The following is a 20,485-nucleotide window of genomic DNA, read 5'->3' on the forward strand; positions in this document are numbered from 1 at the left end:
TGGAGCGCTAAGTAGCAGTGCTCCATGACTAGTATACATGTGATAGGTATAGTATATTGTCACACTCTCCTTCTCTGATCGCTTCCCTGACAGGAATGGGGACGATCAGAGAAGGAGAGGCACACAGTCCCTCCCTAACCCCCCCCTTACCTGCCCCGATGCGCTGCGATTGGTCCCTCTGCAGTATTGGACCAATCACAGCGATCATGGGCGGGTCAGGGGTCTAATACAACTCCTTCCGGCTTCTCTGGTTGCCTAGCAACCCCAGCACGCCGGCTTCACTGAATCTTCAGCGCTTTGGTCCCTGCGCTGACAGTGAAAGCCGATCACGTACATGCACGTGGGGATGCGGTGAGGCACCACATTCCCCCATGTACATGTACGTGATGTTGCGTGAAGGGGTTAAATGCTTTCGCTTTGGTTCATCTTGCGCCGGTCCAAGATTTTCACCTCTAGCGGTGCAATACAGAGGCCCCCGGCCGTCCCTCTTAATCATGGCCCAGTTCCAAAAACCAACAAAATAGAACCAGAGTCCTATTCCATTATTCCTTGCTGAAGTATCCAGGTGACCCGGTCTGCTTTGAACACTGTAAATATTTCAATGGTCAACTAAGCAGCAGTCACTCTCCCATAATTTTTTAAATGGTAAGCTCAGCAGCAGGCCCTCAACCATAATGTTTTATAGGGTCAGCTCAGCAGCAGGCCCTCAACCATAATGTTTTATAGGGTCAGCTCAGCAGCAGGCCCTCAACCATAATGTTTTATAGGGTCAGCTCAGCAGCAGGCCCTCAACCATAATGTTTTATAGGGTCAGATCACATGCAGGCCCTCGCATACAATCTTTTAGAGGTTCAGCTCACCAGCAGGCCCTCACCTACAATCTTTTACAGGGTCAGCTCACCTGCAGGCCTTCACCTAATTATATCTAATAGGTAATTTGCGCGCATGCTGCCTTGCTTGGATGTGGTAGCCGTTTCTCAGGCTCCCTCTCCGGAATCAAACACTGATTCCCCCTTACCCGCGGTCATCGTGGTTGGCAGTGAAAATAACATCAAAAGTTGATAGGGCAGACATCCGAATGGATTGTCGCCGTCACGGGGACGTGCGATTGGCCCCAGGTTATCTAGAGTCACCAAAGCGGCAGCAGGCCCTCGCCCATACTGTTTTAGATGGTCAGATCAGCAGGCGCTTGCTCCAAATGTTTTTGAGGGTCACCAGCAGCCCATCAATCATAATTTTTCAAGCCTGTGTATGATGCCCTCCTTTATCTGTAACAAAGGGTGTATTGGAGTGCCGGTTCCTTGTAATTTTTGGCAGCCCTTTCACTTAGTGCATAGGCTTTATGAGTGTAGGAGTCCCACTACATGAACAATTGTACCACAATGTGCATGAGGCCCTCCTTTTATGTGATATACAGGTTGTATAAGAGTGCCTCTTCCTTGTAATTTTTGGCAGCACTTGTACTTTATATACAAATAAACATACAGGAAAGAATGTTTCCGAACAATGTTTCCTCTAAAATCGATTTTATCTTCGGTTTTGTGCGTATTATTGTCAGTCTGTAAAAGTGGCGTAATATTCGGACAACATCGTTCCCAGCAGCGACCCGGGAGTCCAAGATGCATCCAGACATCCTCCCCATGCTGTTCCAGAACCATTTTGGTGTTGTTTCCATCAATTTCTGACCTTTTCCTATAAACCAGGCACCCTCCACTCGTCAGAGCATGGGGTGCCTGGTTTAATGCTCGGGTTCTCCCATTGACTTCCATTATACTTGGGTGCTCGATAGAACACCCGAGCATTCAGATGTGTTCTTCCTGAGCACCCGAGCATGGTGTTCGATCAACACTATTAGTAATGTCAAAGTGACAGCTAAATATATGCTAGGGGTAAATCGATGGTGGAAACAAACAGCCTGTTTAAAAACACACTGCACTGTTGGATATTTTTATGCTTTTATGCTTTTCAAAATAAAAACTAGTCCTTAAAGAGGACCTTTCACTTGTATAAACTATGTGAACTGAGTATGCTGCCATATAGAGCGGCGCCCGGGGATCTCACTGCACTTACTATTATCCCCGGGCGCCGCTCCGTTCTCCCGTTATAGGCTCCGGTACCTTTGCTCCTTAAGTTATAGTAGGCGGGTCTTCCCTTGTCCTGTGGGCGTCTCCTTCTTCTAGGCTGCAGCGCTGGCCAATCGCAGCGCACAGCTCACAGCCTGGGAGCGCACAGCTCACAGCCTACAAGTGAAAGGTCCTCTTTAAGTTTTCCCTTTTTGGTGGAAGATGCCTTTTTTTCAGTATTTTGAATTGCAAAATAGCAGCCACTATTTTATGCAGGATGAACTCCCAAAAATTTGGATTACTTAAAAACTGGAGTTTCTGAGAAATTCATAATGAATTTTATCAGTTTAGAATTGATTCACTTGTCTCTAGTTACAGCTAATGAAAATGTGCTTCCTTGGTGAGTACAATTTTTATTCACATTGAAAATGTGTATTTTTATTATTGATACTGGTTAGAGATGAGTGAATCGAATCCAACGAAGTAGAATTTAATCCGAATTTCAGGATAAATTAGATTCGTCGTAATGCCAAATTTCCTCATGTTTCGTGGTAACTAATCGATTTAACCTGAAATAGTGTAAAAAACTAAAAAAAATCATAGTTACCTCCTCCATTTGCTTGTGACAGGCCGGGTGCAGCCATCTCGCATGAAGATTTCGGCCAAAATCACGCCGGCCAGCGTGCTGATGTCATATCGGCCTCGCAAAACTTTGCTCAAGATCTTCAAGCAAGATGGCGGCGGCCGTCCCGTTGCAAGCAAATGGAGGTGGTAAGTATGATTAAAAAAAAATTCTGTTAATTTTACATTGTATTATTACTCTCAGATGCTGCGATCATGTATGAACGCAGCATCTAAGGGGTACAATGATGGGGAGCAGCGCTATCGCAGCTCCCTGTCATTGCACCTGTTACTTACTTAAGTAATTCATCACAAATTTTTTTTTGTAAAATTTGGCCAAGCAGCCGAATCTAATTATCCAAAACTTCGCTCATCTCTAATAGTGGTAAACTTTGTGAGAGCAGGATTTCCCTTACTAGTACTTTACTGCAGGGTAATGGATGAATCCTTCATATTGTGAAAAAATCTATTCATGTATGTCTGTTTCAAATGGAATAAAATTAGGAATTCTTTTTTCGTGTGACTTCCAATACGTACAGCCAGCCTGGAGTTTTTTGTGTTAATATGACAGCAGTTGCGTAGCAGCTTTGCAACCTTACAATTCTATAACATCCATGGCAGAACATGCACCGGAGTTACTGGAGTGTAAAGGGTTACTGAAATGGAAAGACAGACTGCAGGTCTCCCTTTGATAAAAGCTTGAGAGGTCTATTAGTAAGGGGGAGTTTGCGGTGCAGTGTTCTCCTTGAATAGCTCCCTGGTGTTGCACACCCTCCTATACTGCACATTTATTCTGGGTCATTGCAAAACTGAACCTTAGACCATTATGCTAGGCACACGCTTGCCCTGGAGGCTTTTCTTATGCAGATAGGTCAGGCCTGGGAAGCAAGCACTTGTCTTTTTTCTGATACAAAAGGAGGGAGGGGGGGCAGTGTGTGGAGGTGGGATAAAGGAATGATGGGGAGGGTGAGGCTGGGGGACTGCCAGCCCCTGTACAAACGTCACAGTGCAAGAGGAGACAAAACAAGAGCCTACACTTTTCTACATATGCATACATATTGGCACACACTAGTCAGCCTCCCTGTGCCTTGCCCATCCAATCCTGAAGAAGGGGAAGGATGCAGTGACCGCTCCATCCTTGTTTTATGATCCTCATACTTGTCCCAGCTTTGAATCTGTAAAGGGTGTGGGATCTAATAGCAGAAACCATTGTAGTTTGGCACTGCCTGGAATCACAATCTGGTCCAGACGCTTGGCCAAGGGGAGGAGGTGAAGAAAGCACAGTCCTCCTCCCCTATAGCATCCCTGCCTGTGACTGAGCGGATTCAGTACTTTCAGCATTTGGACAGCTCAAGAGCTCTTCACGCCGGGTGGTGGGGTTGGCAGCAGAACATCTGCCCAGCTCTGCTCTCCAGTGACTATGGCTAGCTTCCAGCAAGGGGAAAAGCAGCTTTTTGAGAAGTTCTGGATGGGGACTTTTAAAGCTGTGGCCACTCCGAGGAGGGAAAGCGTGATCGTTGCCAGCATCACCGCTCGGAAGCCACTGTCGAGGTAGGACTATTGAGTTGGAGCTTCATACAGTAGGATGAAATGTTTATACCATATATGATTTTGCCTTGTTATAGTCATCATATAGAGATGTGTGGATCAATTCTATAGAATCAACATTTCACGCACATTTTTGCACAAATTCACATTCTATAGAATCAGAATAACAGGGGAGAATTCATGAGAATTAGGTGATTCAATTCATCAGACTTTTTGGAGAGAGAGAGACTTTAATTCAGATAGAATCGATTTGGACCTAAATTGGACCTGAATCACATGGCTGATTCAGATGATCGGATCTAAATAAATTTGCTTATCTCTAGCCACTAGCAAAAAAATTGATGATGGCAAAGTCTATAGATTGTGAATACAATCTTGTATAAAGTCCCTCTATAAGGAAGAATTAGGGAAATGTGAGAGCTTGGAATGCAATGTGTTCTAGTACAGGTTGATCAAATTTGGCAACATCCCTGCACATAAAGGACCCCGACACTGAATAACTAGCTCCATCCTGTCTTTGTCAGTGTCTTTGTCCAAACTACTGATAGCTGCATGCAGAGCCTTTCACTGTGACAGGAGCACCCCCCCTCCCCCTCCCCCCCCCCCCCCCCACCCTACTAAATCATGGAGTTGTGGTCTGATTTCAGCTCCTGGAGTATTACTTCATAGAAAATGTAGGACAGCTGGAGATAAACTTTTAAGGATCTGTTATTCATGCAAACAAATCATACATACGATCACTTCATTACTATTATTACAAGTAGAGGCGAGCAGATTCTCCATAGAATCCCTGGTAGTTGAATTGGGTTGATTTGCAGCACATTTTAAACTTGACGACTATACGTTATGAGCCAACATCAAACTATTTTGCATCCTACAAGATGTGGATTCCCTGCAAATTTCCATCCTGAGAACTGAATCACAATATATGGACTTTTCTTTAAATAATTTAATGTACGCTTGCCATTTGACCCTAATAAATATGAATATGCCGTAGTACATGAGGCGAACATACCTTAAACCGATTGAATCATGGTGTATACTACACACATCGTCATCTCTCATTACTGCATTCTGTGTATGGGGGTAATAAACCCACAGGACATAAACAGTGCTCTCTCCTATGAAAGTAAGCAACAGGATAGATAATTTATTTATTAAGAAATCCTGTATCTACCGGGCATGGAAATTCAATTTGCCCCTTTTATTTCACTTCATGAAGGTATTATTGGCATGCATTGTGCCCCATACAGACTGGTCATATGTTGGCTCTATGGTGTTTAAATTTTCATCTTCACACAGCTTTGATCTATTCATATGCATTCGTTGTGGCTATATTGTGCTGAGCTTCTGCCTGAAATTTACTCTGTGCCTTCCTTCTATATGCACGCTGGTGCAGCTGGAGCTGTGCTACTGAGTTAGCATTTTGGATAGAAATGAATTATTGAAATTAAATGCAAGTCTTTCTTTGCTCAGTGCTCATTACTTTCTTTTGTGTTTGCATTTTCAATGAAGGCAGCAATTTAATTTCAGTGCTCTCGCCATCACCCTAAATCAGGACTTGAACTGTGTAATGAAATGTAAACCATTTTGTTAATATGAGGATAATATTTGCAGTGTTCTGATCGGCTCTCAGTTCAGATATAAAGGTTTGGAGCTGGAGGAAATGCCGAGATGTAAACTTTAAGTACTTGGTCTACATTGGAATTCACCTTTGGTGAGCAAGGAGCCGCAACTGCAGGGAAGCATGCTGGAACTTATAATTACAATATTACAATATGAGTAGAGTTTAGGACTCGGAACCAAATAATAACCGTGAAATAGAAATAACCTGATGTATTCGTTCCTACAATATAATTGGAGTTTAGGATTTGAACCATCCAACTCTGTTGCCTTCTCCTGTAGGGCAAGAAGGTCATTACAATAGCTCATACATTGCCACCACCTCTGCTTTGTGAAGTGTGTTGTATTAAAGGGTTAAGATTAATGTGAAAGGGTTTATTACCTATATAATTTAACTTCCTCCGTAAATGCAACTTATCCATCATGGTTTCATGTCAGCAGACCATAATATATAGAGAGCATTAGAGAATTGGAAATATGGATGAGAGGTTTCAATGAGACCAGTAGGTAAAAAGGTCAAATATTCGCAAATCTACCAGTACACCCAAGAGCAGCAACTGGGAATCGATCCTAGGTAACCTTTTTTTCCCCCCTTAACATTGGAAAATGTAATTATATACTTTGCTACCAATAAGTCTGACACGTTCTCTTATGTGATTACACTGCTGATTAGATAGCTCTATAGACCTTGCAGTTGGCGGACACCCAATAGACAAGATGCATGTCCCATAATGATTTAAGCTATGAAACTGTGCTTACAACATGGCATACTGAACGTATACTCCCTATCTATAGCTAGAGAAGCCATGTGTTGCGATAGGAACAAGCGTCTGGTCAAGTTGTTCTTTAATCCCTCACCGAGTACTAAAGGTGACCATTAATGACTACCTGAAAGTGGGTACAAATTGCTTTGGCTTTCGCGTTAGAATGCACACTTGCAATAACAATCATTAGCACAGTATGAAATATTTGGTCAAAGTATTAAAATAACAATAAAGTCACTCTCTAAAGCACTGTTGGAAAGGAGGATGTGCTTGGTTAAATACAGTATAACTTTTATATGAAAGGTATTTGTAAGGTATACATATATAAGTATGAGGGAATTTACCTATATCAGTCTTTCTGCACTTTGTATTTATAGTAACATTGTTTGTAAGTGAAGTCCATCCAGTTTTGGCCCGATGGAAGACTACTAGAGTACACCAGATCTGGCATAGCTAGACACCATTGCACACTATTAGGCACCACTGGATCCTCATTGACTATAATTGAATCCAACAGGGATCCGGGGGTTTCAGGCACAAATGTTGGCTTTCTGCCAAATACTGCTGCATACAGCTGTATTTCTCTAATAGAATACTAGAATTTATGCTGGAAACCCGCTGTTGGATCTCCGTCGGATCCCATTATAGTGATCCAGTGGTGCTTGGCGATGTCGGGCTATGCCAAGTTCAGTGCATTCTGGTAGTCTGTTCCTCTGCCGGGACAGACTTACAGGGCACACCATAGAGATGTGAATTCAGCCTTCACCTATTATTCTGCAAAAATGGATTACGTGGTATAATGTTCAGAAAAAAAAAAGGATTTGTGAATTACTAGAATAAGTGAAGTAAGATCTGAACATTGTAGTTACACAACCTGTACAAGTCTTGTCAGAACGATTTCTCTGGAGGTAAAACAGTTCACTGAAAAATGTGAATGTGAAATGGAGGTTTCTCAAACTTTTGCATTAGCTTTCAGCTTCTGTAATCTCAGTGCAAGATGACCTGAGAGAGGCAACAGACTCATCCACGCTCCAGTAAATCAAGTCTAGTGCATGGCAATGTTATGTGCTCGTGTTAGAGGACAAAGTGAGGCAAAATGAGCTATGGAGTGGATGGCAATGGCTCATGTTGCCTTGATTAATAGTACAAGCACGCAAGGTAAATGGTATATATTTGACTTTCCTACATCGAGCTTCGTGAGGAACTCAGAATTTTCACAGAGCAATTTTTATGCCCATCAGATAGTCATCTAGACAACTGATATCTAAAAAAAAAAATGATTCCTATCCTAGCAAAATAATCACCCGTTATTCCACGTAGTGGAAATTTCTTTTAAATGACTGCTTACGAATTACCTTTGCAGTGATCAGGTTGATTGGCTTGGAAAATTTGTCAGGTCAGATAATGATACCTAAGTCTGATCTTTCTAATCATCAACATCTAGCAATTACTGTGCTACAATCCAACATTCTTAGCTGAATCATGACGATAATCACTACATGTGAACCAAGACCACAAGATGCACACTGATGTAGGACATTTTAGGTGAACATGTTTTTCCATGTTATAAAGACCATTTAAATGGTGTAATATAAGATGTAGTTATGTAATGTGCAGTAATATTCTGTATATTTTCAACGTACAAGACAGTAGAACACTCATTTAAAACGTGTCTATACTTTGTAGTAAATCCACCATATCTGAATTAGACAACGAGGGAGACCGCCATGTGTTCAGACTCCCCCATACACATACATGCTTGTCTCAGCTAAGCATGCATGTGTTTTCAATGAGGAGAGCAGAACAAAAGGATGGGGCATTGAATTCAGTGTGCCTGATCCTTCTCACCTCTGACACCATCTGCCAGGAGAGAGTCAGGAGCTCCTCCTCTAAATTAGATTGTCAGCCAGTCCTGCCTGAAAACATCTGGTTTGGCCAACTGTAGCCTGTGTATAGGAGGCCTGATTCTTCTCGTCCTGACATCATCTGTCAGTGGAGAGTCGGGAGATCCCCATAAAAATGAAATTGTTGGCCAGTCCTGCCTGAAAACAAAGTAGCCTGTCTAAATGAGGCCTTTAAGGGGAGATAAAAGTAGATTATTTAGGGTTCTCTGGATTCTTGAGTCCCATTATAGATGACGCTATATAAAGTGTCAATAAGTTTTTTGTCTAATTTAGAAAGCCTATTCTTGAAATGACCCAGTAGACCATGTTTAGATTGGGAAAACCCACTGATTGGTTTCTTCATCTATTAATTAGTGTGTGGGTTATCAACCTCTTGCACAAGTTACATACCATGTCACTAAGAGCTACTTGCCCAGGCCTAATTCTGTACATATGCTATGATCATAGCCTTAGGGTATCTGATCACAGAGTAGTTGGCTTAGAAACACTGACACAGAGGGTTACACAAGGTTCTGAGAAACCTGTGGAGTCTTTGAGACGGAGACAAATGTGCCCTTCTGCTACAGAATTAGAGGGTTGTGATCAGATGGTCTTTAGAAAACCCACTATTTGAAAAAGGATTGTCCAAACCAAACAATTCCCTTAAGGAATTGTTGCCAAGATTTAAACTTATACACTATCCATGGGGATGGGGAAGTGTCCCTGGGGTCGAAAGGATCATAAGAACAGGTGTCCATACTTGACTGCAGCTCTGTTGATACATAGGACCCCCATTCTTAAGATTGGTAGGGTCCAAGTGGTCAGACTCTCATCGAACAGACAGTTATCACTAGCCTGTAGATAGGGGATAATGTTAAATCTTGGGACAAACTCTTTAAATTTCTAAAGAAAATGAAACAGTATGATTAAAATTATAAAATGATATATTAAGGAGTTGGCTTTTAATTGCCAGCTAAATACATAACTTTCCTTTTGAAATCGTTCAAGAGTCATGTAAAATATCATAGTCTTAAGAAACTGAAGAGGCTGTCTTTTAAGGCATTGAGATATAAATAATAAATTTACGCCTATTCTTTTACCAATAACAGACAAAATATATAAAACAGGCAGACACATTGAGAATGAAATGACAGGAACAATGACTGTGTGGGAAAGACACTACTCTGTAAAAAGATGAGAAATTAGGAATATTAAGCAGGATGCGTTTGTCAGTCAAAGACTGAAATTAGAAGGAAGAGTGACTGAGAAATATGAAAAAGACAGACAGGTTCTACGCAAACAAATAAAAAAGACAGTATACATACAGTAAGAGGCAGCTATGGAAGGTGAGAAAATGATAAGCCATGAAGACATAGAGATATCCTTGAATTAAAATGGCATGGAGTAATTAAACATTACAAGAAAACAGTCCTGAACCCATTTTATCCCATATTATATGCAGCAACTATTGTATCTTCTATACCTTCTGTTTACTATGTAGGATTTTGACCTTCATAGTATAACTAGCCTTCTTATTCTCATCTTTTGTCTTGAGACCAGACACTCTAAACCCGATTAGCAATTAATGTGAGTATTGACCTCTCTACCTCTTGTTTAATTCTGGGATATTTCAGATCAATATCCTTGGCTTTGTGACTTCTCTGTTGGAGAACACTTCCTCTAGTAGATTGAATATGTTCATGGCCTTTTTCTGTAGAATAGATAGATAGATGATAGATAGATAGATAGATAGATAGATAGATAGATAGATAGATAGATACAAAAAACTGAAACGTTGCTTTGGGAATAAATGGTTCTTCACCCTTTTCACTTTACCTGGAGTGCTGCCTCAATTTTTGTTTTTTGTATCTTTCTATCTATCTATCTATCTTATAGCTATCTATTTGCCTTCGGAATAAACAGGTCTTCACCCTTTTCAATTTTAGTTTTTTGTATTTATCAGTGGAAGAAATGCCTACCTTCCCTGTGCCGCTGTCTTTCTTGAGATAGATAGATAGATAGATAGATAGATAGATAGATAGATATGAAGCCCCGGAGGAGCCAGTGTAGAGGAACATAGAACAGAATTTCAAATATTGAGGTTAATCTTCTTGCACCAGTAAGGATGATAGAGGCAGGTTGGTTGGCAGCAGTTTAGTACTAGTTCTGCATTGGCATAGTAGTAGTCTGGGTCATGGGTGTCTTAGTCGTAGTCCTCATCTTACAGCAGTGCCTTAGATGCTGGATATAGCTGTTCACTCTGCTGTATGTATTCTCAAGGATTCAATTGAGTCTTTATTTCTTTGATCTCTCTGGAGAATCCGTAACAGGAGTAGGAGCCCAGACATGTGCAGAAAGTAAGACCAGCCCACTCCTACCAAGATGGGAGGAACAGGATGGCCAACCTTTGCCAATCATTCCTTACTGGTAATAATGGCCATATAACATAAAATACATAACAATACATAACACAACTATTTCCAATTGTAATATAAGCAGGTCAATGAAACTATAGAATGATAATAGATAGATAGATAGATAGATAGATAGATAGATAATAGATAGGCATGCACAATAATAAAGGTTTTGCAGTGTAATGTCCACTCCATTTATACAATTTCCTACCAATTTTACTTCTCAGGTCCACTTATAGGTTAAATTCTGCTGCTGACTAGCATTGGGTGAGACCTTCTGATATGTAAAGTACTTTCAGTTTTATGAGTTCTTCAGTAAACCAGAAGAACAACAAAATAAATGGAAGGTGTACTTTATGATATATGACATGGGCAATGTCAATGTACTTTGGTCATTAATGAGCACACCAGCAATGATGACAACCCTAAATACAGCTAAGATTTATGTCTTACATTCTATAAATCCAATAACATTGGAAAACTGATCCAAACATCCATAGTTCTTACCAATATCAGTACCGAATAGAGAAATTAGCTGCTCTTATTCTCACATGAAATAATATATGAATTGTACATTCAGAGCATATGAGCACCACGATTTTGAGATCTAAAAGCAAACATACATACATAGCAACATAAGAGGCGTTAATGTGTAGTCACTTTGCAAGACCATGTTCAAGAACACACATAACTATTTTTATTTTATTTTTTATTTATTTTTTTATTATCTGTTATATAAAAAACATATACAATATCAGACCATCCAAAGGTCCATATTACAATAATCAACCATATATTAACATTTTACCCCAAATATCCACCCCCCACCCATTGGAGAGAGAGAGGGAGAGAGAGAGAAAAAAAAAACTATTAACGATTACTATTGTAATCTCATTGTATCTCATTACTAGCAGAAGGACCCGGCTACGCACGGATATATTTAATTTATTTTTTCTTAATGTTTGTGTGTATCGTTAAAGATATCGACAGTATCCCCCATAACCGTGACCTCTACAGCACCCCGCCCCCATAACAGTGAATTTCACAGCCCCCCACCCCTTAACGCTGACTCACCCACAGTGCCCAGCCTTCTTAAAATGGGACCTCCACAGCAGCCCATCCCCTTAACTTTGATCTTTACAGCAGCCCACCCCTTTAACAGTGCGTTTCACAGCAACCCCTCCCTTGACAATGATCTCCTCAGGGGCCCGCCCCTTTAACAGTGACATCCACAGCAGCTGCCCCTTGAATAGTGGCCCCTGCCCCTTTAACAGTGACCTCCACAATGCCTGCCCCTTTAACATTGACCTCCACAGTGCCCTCCACTTAAACAGTGACCTCCACAGTACCTGCCCCCTTAACAGTGACCTCCACAGTGCCTGCTCCTTTAACAGTGACCTCCACAGTGCCCGACCCTTTAACAGTGACCTCCACAGCAGCTTCCCTTTCAATAGTGGCCGCTGCCCCCTTAACCGTGTCATCCACAGCACCCCGCTGCCTTAACAGTGACCTCCACAGCAGTTGCCCCTTTAATAGTGGCCCCTGCCCTCTTAACAGTGACCTCCACAGTGTCCGCCCCTTTAACAGTGACCTCCACAGAAGCCTGCCCCTTAACAGTAACATCCATAGTAAACGCCTCTTTAACAGTAACCTCCATAGTGCCTGCCCCTTTATCAGTGACCTTCACAGCGCCCTTTCCCTTTAATGCTAGGATTACATGACAACATGTGTCATGCAGTATTTTGTCTCAACAACTTTTATAATGATAGGCTATGTGACATGCTGCGACTGCGACGCAAAAGTTGCAAAAAATCCACCCAAGAAGGATTTTTCTGCGATTGTTGCAGTCGCAGTATGTTACATTGGTGCGACATCAATGTCACGCAACACATGTAGCAGTGTAGTTGTGCCCTATGTGTCGTGCGACTCATTGTCGCGCGACACATGTCGTTGTGTAGCCCTAGCCTAAAGTGGACCTACAACAGTGAAGAAAAATGGCTGGGTTGTTATGGAAATCTGGAGTAAAACTTTGTGTATGTGGAGACTAAGGGCCTGCAATCTTCTATTGGCTGATAATGGACATGTGACCGTTGGGATATGAAGAGAAAGACTTGCAGGCTTGTATTGGCTAATGCAGGTAATTTTTCGGAATATCTCAGGAATGGTACGTCCTAGAGAGCTGTGACCCCCACAAGATTTCTTTTCACGTAGCAAGGGATGTGTATGCCAAGTTTCGTTGAAATCGATGGTTGCATATTTGAGTGATCGTGGAACATACACACATACATCCTTCTTTATGCATAGATAGATAGATAAAGTTGATGGTGTCCCAGCTATTTTTCACAGGACATTTCTTATTAATTGACATCCCGTAATGGCAACCTCATACTTCAGTGCACACAACACAAAACATATTCTGCACTAATTCTGTTAAAATAAAAATTGTTTTTACATAGGTAAAAAATATATTACTGCCACATCTAGTAAATGTATAACATATTGTAAATCTAGCCCAACTGAGGACTATAATTAAAGCATCACAAAATCACTATAAGATTGTAACAAGAGACTTTGGTAAAGCTCCCAGTCAGTAGGAAAAGCATAGGAGCAGTCCACTTAAGGAACTTGATAGATGACTACCAAAGATCCATGCCAAGTAAAATATGTGGATGAGCCATTTATGAAGCACAGTGGGCAGTAGGTCAGAACTTTGGTTGAGACTCCAATTTCTCAAATCCTAACTGTTTGGATAGATTGCCTGTTTTCACAGTGAGAGGTTTTGTCTGGGAAAATAGGTATTTTTCTCCCAGCATTTGCTGCTGGGCTGATTTACATCCAGGTGAGGTCAAATACCGGACCGGATTTTAAGTGCAGGTCCGGGTCTTGGTAGCACCTGGCTGTCTTTAAATAGGCAGCTGGGCTCAGAATCCGTGTCTCTGTGTTGGCATCTGGGAGCCTTGTGTCTGGATGAAGGCTTGCTACCTGTTTGGCATGAAAACAGGTTGGTGCTGCTATCAGCAAGGACTCTTTGAGGCAGAATTGCCGCATGGTGTGAATTACCACCAACACCGCATAGTGACTTTTTGTTTGAATATGACTGCTTGTTTTGTCACTTGCCTAAAGTGCGAATAAAACACTGAACTGCTTGATCCAAAGAACTTGTTGTTGCCTCTATACTGCGTCCGCTAATCCTGTCTACCAGAGAGAAACCCCACAATACGTACAGTTGCTTTAAGTTTCATATTTTCTTTGCATTGCCATGAATATTATCATGCATTACTTACTGCATCGTTATGTATTCAGAAACTTCTCAGCACATCAGTAAAGCAAATAAAAGCAGCACTTGACGTCAGGGATATAGAAATGGAGAATGTAGTATTAGCAATCTCAGCCAGCCATGGTACCTGACGACTATTTGCAATGTAAGACACTATTATTATAAGTGTGGCACATGTTACACGAGTAGAAGATGTTAGTGATTTGGCATTGAGGACCTAGGAGCTTGAAACAACAACTCTGGGTCATATACATATTGTATATTTGTCATCGCGATGACTCGTCCTAGCCACCATCCTGCTATCTGTGACAAGCAAGGGAACTGCATTCGTCACCTACTTTTTGCCTGGGGTTGGCTGCCAGACTCCTTTGACTGATGTTGCAGGCTGCAGCCTGGCTAAGGGCTCCTGTATATGCTGAGCTGTTTCTTCCACCCATAGCCGGAGCAATAGATATGCTCTGGAAACAGCTATAATCTGTTTGTCTGTGTACCAATTTTTGCCTTCTTCCTAGATCATAACTCTCCGCTACCTGAACTGCGCCTGTTTACCGTACTGTTGACCATGAGCCACCTGCCCTGACCTCTGTAATTGCCACATATTCTTCCTGTCCTGACCTCTGCATGTTTCCTGACTATGTGTATTGCCTGATCCCTTGGCCATGGCACCAGTGTCTCTGACCCCAGTGGGTCAGCAGCCAACCACAGCAGGACTATTCCAAGAGGTTGCAGCATAGTGACTCCACTGCAGCGAAGACCATATCCTTGTATAAGTGTAAAAGGGTGAAAAGCAGGTGCCTGACAGAAGAAATCCCTCAGGAGTAACCCACAGTGGCACAGTGGGTCCACCGTCACGGTCCATAACAATATTTAATACTGTAAAGTAAAGGAATTGTAGTGCTTTAGTGTTTAGCCTGTCTCACGTTGTACTAACTTCAATTTAGGTTAGACCTATGCTGTGCATGTCTAAGGCTATCCTGTGATCTCCTGATCATGATATTACAGCCACCCTACTGAAAGTAATTTAAGAATTACCATTCAGTTAGTGTTTGGAATTCACAGTAACCTATAGACTGGAATATTTCTCACTGAGGTGTAATGCATTCATCTATTGTAGACATATGATAGGAAACCTTTCCAATTCATAAAACATGTCAGCATGAACCTGCGTGAAACACAGTAGAACTACAAACACAAGGCACCACGACGAACAGACTAGAAGATAGAGACAAGTACATGACAGTTTGTATATTCCCTTAGGCAGGGCCATCTGGACTGCAGTCATTTTGTTACAAGCTGTGGGCTCTTATTGTTCTTGGTATCCAATTTCAGCAAAGCGTCCGGACTATTGTTGTTTGCTTCTCCGGCGAAATCCTCCTAGTGCTCTTGCTCCTTGTTAGATTTCCAGTTTGACTTAGTAACACGAAGTAAAGCCGCAGCAATGTAATCAATCATGCATGCGCCACGCTCCTGTTTTAGCTGTTGTTGCATAATTTAAAATATGTTGAATAGATTTGCAATGCTTTGTGCAAAATCCAAAGACAAAACATATTACTGAATATACAATATTTATTGCTTTCATTTACTTGTTTTCCTTGGTAGAGTGATTAGTGGCATATATTCTATAACAGCACAGTAGACCTCATTATACTTCTGGAACCTCACCAAGAATCTAAAGGTGGTAGTCAAACTCCGGTCACATGTTCCATAGAATTGCCATGGCTTCCCATGCACTGCTCATTAGTTTCTGTGTGGATGAAGTGATTGCCATACTGACACGGAAGAAATACAGGCTTCGGGCTACTTCTGGCAGCCTACAATAAACTTGGCTAGATAAAGGTATGTATTTATGATAATTTTATAAATTAAAGGATTCTGCATGTTTTCCTCATTGATGTGCACGTCACAGTTTCACATCAGATGATCCGTCCAGTCCATTATGTAATGCATTATATTCACTATGGGGGAGATTTTGGCATAGAAAAGTCACAAAGCTACTGAATTTGTGACTTTTCTAGTAGTAATCTGCATTTTATACCGCCCTTGCCAAGTTTACAAAAAGGGTGTGTGTTGAGGGTGGGACCTTCGGCCCTGGCTAACTCATCCAGAAATTGGAATAAATAATGCCTGAAATCTACAGCAGCTCCAAGCTGCCGTAGATTTCAAACTGGCACATGGGAAGCCGGAGGAGGCAGGTAATTTATGATGAAGCCTACGGCGCGTCATAAGTTACATGCCTCCTCCGACAGCACAGGACTGATCAAGGCCAGCGTAACACACACCGGCCTTGATAAATCAGGGCCTATGTCTTTCTCTAAATATAATATGTGACTCTTGGCTTCACATCTTTACCAGTTATTTTTAAGTGTTGTCGAAAATCCTAGTCATAGACTCAAATCCAAGGCATAGGTGCGACCGCTAAGGCCCCATCACGAGCCCCTATCTGCCAGTTAAAACTAGATAGCGACATACATGCTTTTTTATGATCTGTTTTTATTTTCTGATTAAAGTTTTTTTAAATTCTATTTCTGAACATGATTATGGGGCGGCCACCTTGTTCTTAAAGAGGTTTTTCAGGGGGTTTTCCAGGATTTTCATATTGATGGTCTCTCCTCAGGATAGGTCATCAATATGAGTTTGGCAGTAGTCAGTCTAGACTGAAGGCCAGTCTAGATCACTACACTAAACCTTGGGCATAAAACCAATTATTAAGTAGACTCTTAAGTTCTACTGGAAGGGATGCTTTGAAACACATTCCTTTCTGAGCCTGTTTTGAATTTTTTTTAAGCCAGACTGCCATAAAGAGGGCTTGGGCAGCCCCCTGGGCATTGGCCCACTGGGAAATTTCCCTGTAGGGTCTATGGTCAGTCTGCCCCTGACTGTTCACCTATGGCATATAGGCACTATGTCATATAGGGAAGATCGCACTGCTTGGCAGCAGTGCAAGGTGAATAGAAAAAGAGAGGAGGTGAAGCCACTGTAAAGGAGGAGAAGAAAGTATGTGGATGGCTGGTGTATTAGGCTGGAACATGCTGAGAGTATGAAAAAGGGCTGAACGGGGGACACAACTAGAGCAGAGCACTAGCAGCTAGATATTGAATGTGGAACAGAGAAGAGTCTGGCAGAATGACTGAGTGCAATCTGGAAGCACCAGACAGAAAACTCAACAGGAAAAGCCATTGCTCTGCTCTGCTGTTACCATCTCTGCCTCATAGACATTGAATGGAACAGCAGGATATGTGTTTGACTGCAGCTCCTTTCTAACTCCTCTGGGACCCTCTTTCTAGTGATTATGAAGAAACCAACCGTGGGCCCCATCAGACATTTATCACCTATGGATAGATAAAAATTGTAATTGGGAATACGGTACCTATTTAACTTCACTGAATTTGGGTCGGGTGTCTGCATTCTCAGTGCCTAGAAAAGCACATACTGCGAATATCACCTTGAACAAAGTAGATGGGGTCAAGCAGAAATGGGTCACTTCCAAGGGCCACACAGCAGCAACGTGGTCTTCCTTTATATTGCACATGCACTTGAAAGATTTATATTGCTTAATTTGTAAGAATGACCCTTAATGCCTACAGGTGGCAAAACTCTCTTGACTGGTAACCTGCACTATGTGACTCAGACAAAGACCATACACATCTGTCAAGGGTATGTCAACATGACAGAATTTACTGTCTGAAAAATCTGCCGCAGGATATGTATCAGAAATCCAAAGCTGCCCCTTAGATTTCGGCTATGGATTTGCATTAACAACTGCCGCTGGTCACACACGGATTAGCCCTATTCAATGCCATGTCAAATCCGCATGGAAATAATCCATGGCTGTATGGATGAAACATGGATTCCAATGGGAACAATGGGGTGGATTTCACTTAAATTTCATATGGATTTTGGCTCAGAGTATGCTCTGAAATCTACATGACAATTCCGCCATGTGATCATACCCTAATGTGCCAATGTCACAGATTCAGTGGACGCCTATATAGGATTTGCCTGCATTCATAAATTAGACCGGTCTATCATTTATCGTCCTTTTATCATTTATTTGACTTACATTTTCTATCTATATGTCACATGCATCATGTAAATTAATGAATTCTGTAAGAACAGTAGGAGTGTTGTCCTAGACATAGGGGGTAGTTATACACTGTTCAGTCGGATTTGTCTTGTGTTCAATAAATGCTCTATTCTAATACTGTATATACTGTAGAATATTGGTATTACTTTATACATAAGGCTGGGGGTTGTTTACTACTATTTGGCATACTATTCGGTATGAGGCTACCCCACGATTGTACACTTACACCCCTCCTGTTCTCACACAGCAGCATACAGAAAAACAAGCCCTGAAGCCTGAAATACTAACCCACAAGGTAACACAGGAATAGAATTACACAAGGAGCATATGGACCTTCCAACCTGCTCACCCTAGCACATATGGTATCACAACAAAGAATATCTGCCATCTGTTAAAAAGTGTGCCAGCAAAAACTGTATATCCTATGTCTGGGTTTTCTGCATTCATAAAACAAAAGATCAGCAGATCTAGTACGTCAACTCTAAGTAAATATTCATATACTATGCGCACCTGGCAAATAGCAATGTCATGGAAAATCTCATGGCACACCTGTCCCTTAACACAATACCATATCTAGTGGTCAATGATACTGTCCTGTATCTACTAAGTGCTAACCCTATAGAATATACTAAATCTCACATCTGATAAATGTCCAAGTAATTAGAGTGATTTGTGTCCATTGGGTGGATAAATAAGTCCATACCCATGCGTATTACTTAGATGGCATTTGCACTTTATTATAGCTCTGATACATTAGATTAGGCACAGTTAGAATGCATCTGCCCGACTTGCTCCTGTGTTTTATACTGCAGCTTTGCTTGTATGACCTGGCCCTGTCTGAGAACATTTACCCATCACAATCTTACCGGCATGGAGAACTCTTTCAGTCACAGCAAGGACAAAAAAGATTAGGGTACGGCTACAGGGTCCGGTTTTCTGATGCAGTTTTGGAGTCTTAAATCAGGAATGGATCATAAAAGGAGAAAAAATATGCAGGACAGAAACAACTTCTCTTTTTTTAATTCACTCCTACATCAGGAAACCTGACTGCGTGACATTGTGTGCATTACGCCTTCTTGTTCAGTGATGTCTAAGTGTGCATTGGGATATAGTTATTCCTGTGATAATAATTTGTGCCATATTTCTGGTCAGTGACATCACTGTATACAAAAATGCATGTGCTGTGGCATCTCACTGTGCACTATCCTACTTCTGTGACATCACTGTGGGCATGATTCCTGTGTTGAGCCATTTGCTTATTTTCTGTGACATTGCCATGTGTATTGTATTGTGCGCTGCCCATGTACATTACATTACTGTGTGCATTGTTCTTTGCATTTAGAAAATAATGAATAATTATATAAATTAAGGGGCCCATTTATCAACTGATATACGCCACTTTTGTGGCATATATTGGTCACGGATTTTGTCGAAAGCCATTTTGCATCAAAATATATGACTTTTCTCCACTAATACCACTTTCCCGACAGATCTAAAAAAGGGGACGTGGCATGGGTCAGCCAGTAGGTCCATCTCATTCATCATTTAACATGCCAGTTTTTGGAGTACAAATTTACTTAAAGCTACAACAGCCAGGGAACTTGCGTAGATTTTAGATTGTCGCACAGCCAGCAGGAGAAAGCCTGCACCTCCACATAACTTTGGCGCTTCCTCCAGCAGTACAGGCACAATTAAGACCAGTGTCTAAATCGCAGGTCTTAATAAATGTGCCCCTAATATGGAAGATCAAAGCGAGCTTTGGATCCTATGTCCAGTCACTTTACTCAAAACTTTGGTTTAATGCTGTACGGAGAATCACATACAGCATTAAATGCATGGCCTCCCACGAAGCAAAGTGAGTTATTCCTTCGGTATTTGATTTTTAAACTGAAAAACCATTTTAAAAATTGCCTTTGGTTCCGACTGGTACCTTGGAACCGAACCCGAGTTCAGATCCAAGTTAAAATATTTTTTTTTTTTAAGTTATTCACCAAAGTCTCGCGAGACTTCAGGAAGAAACTCACTTCGCCTCGTCGGAGGCCATACATTTTAATGCTGTACAGAGACGGATCTCTGTACAGTATTAGACCAAAGTTTTGAGCGAAGTGACTTCGGATCTAGGATTGCACTCCAAATGCTGGAGTGGGACCTTATTCCTAGTTGTGTTATGAGGGTTCCGGTTACTGTGTGTTACATTGTCATTAGTAA

General features: G+C 41.5%; 1 protein-coding gene across 1 annotated transcript in view; it reads left to right on the forward strand.

The window, feature by feature from the left end:
* The first annotated feature begins 4,104 nt into the window (after positions 1–4,104).
* Positions 4,105–20,485, forward strand: part of SRRM4 (serine/arginine repetitive matrix 4) — a 150,410-nt gene continuing 134,029 nt past the window's right edge. Inside the window, exon 1 of the mRNA XM_044282201.1 lies at positions 4,105–4,235. Within this exon, the coding sequence (XP_044138136.1) occupies positions 4,105–4,235 (131 nt within the window). The remainder of the gene's footprint in view (positions 4,236–20,485) is intronic.

Source organism: Bufo gargarizans, chromosome 1 (assembly GCF_014858855.1).
Source record: "Bufo gargarizans isolate SCDJY-AF-19 chromosome 1, ASM1485885v1, whole genome shotgun sequence".
Taxonomy (NCBI): Eukaryota; Metazoa; Chordata; class Amphibia; order Anura; family Bufonidae; genus Bufo; species Bufo gargarizans.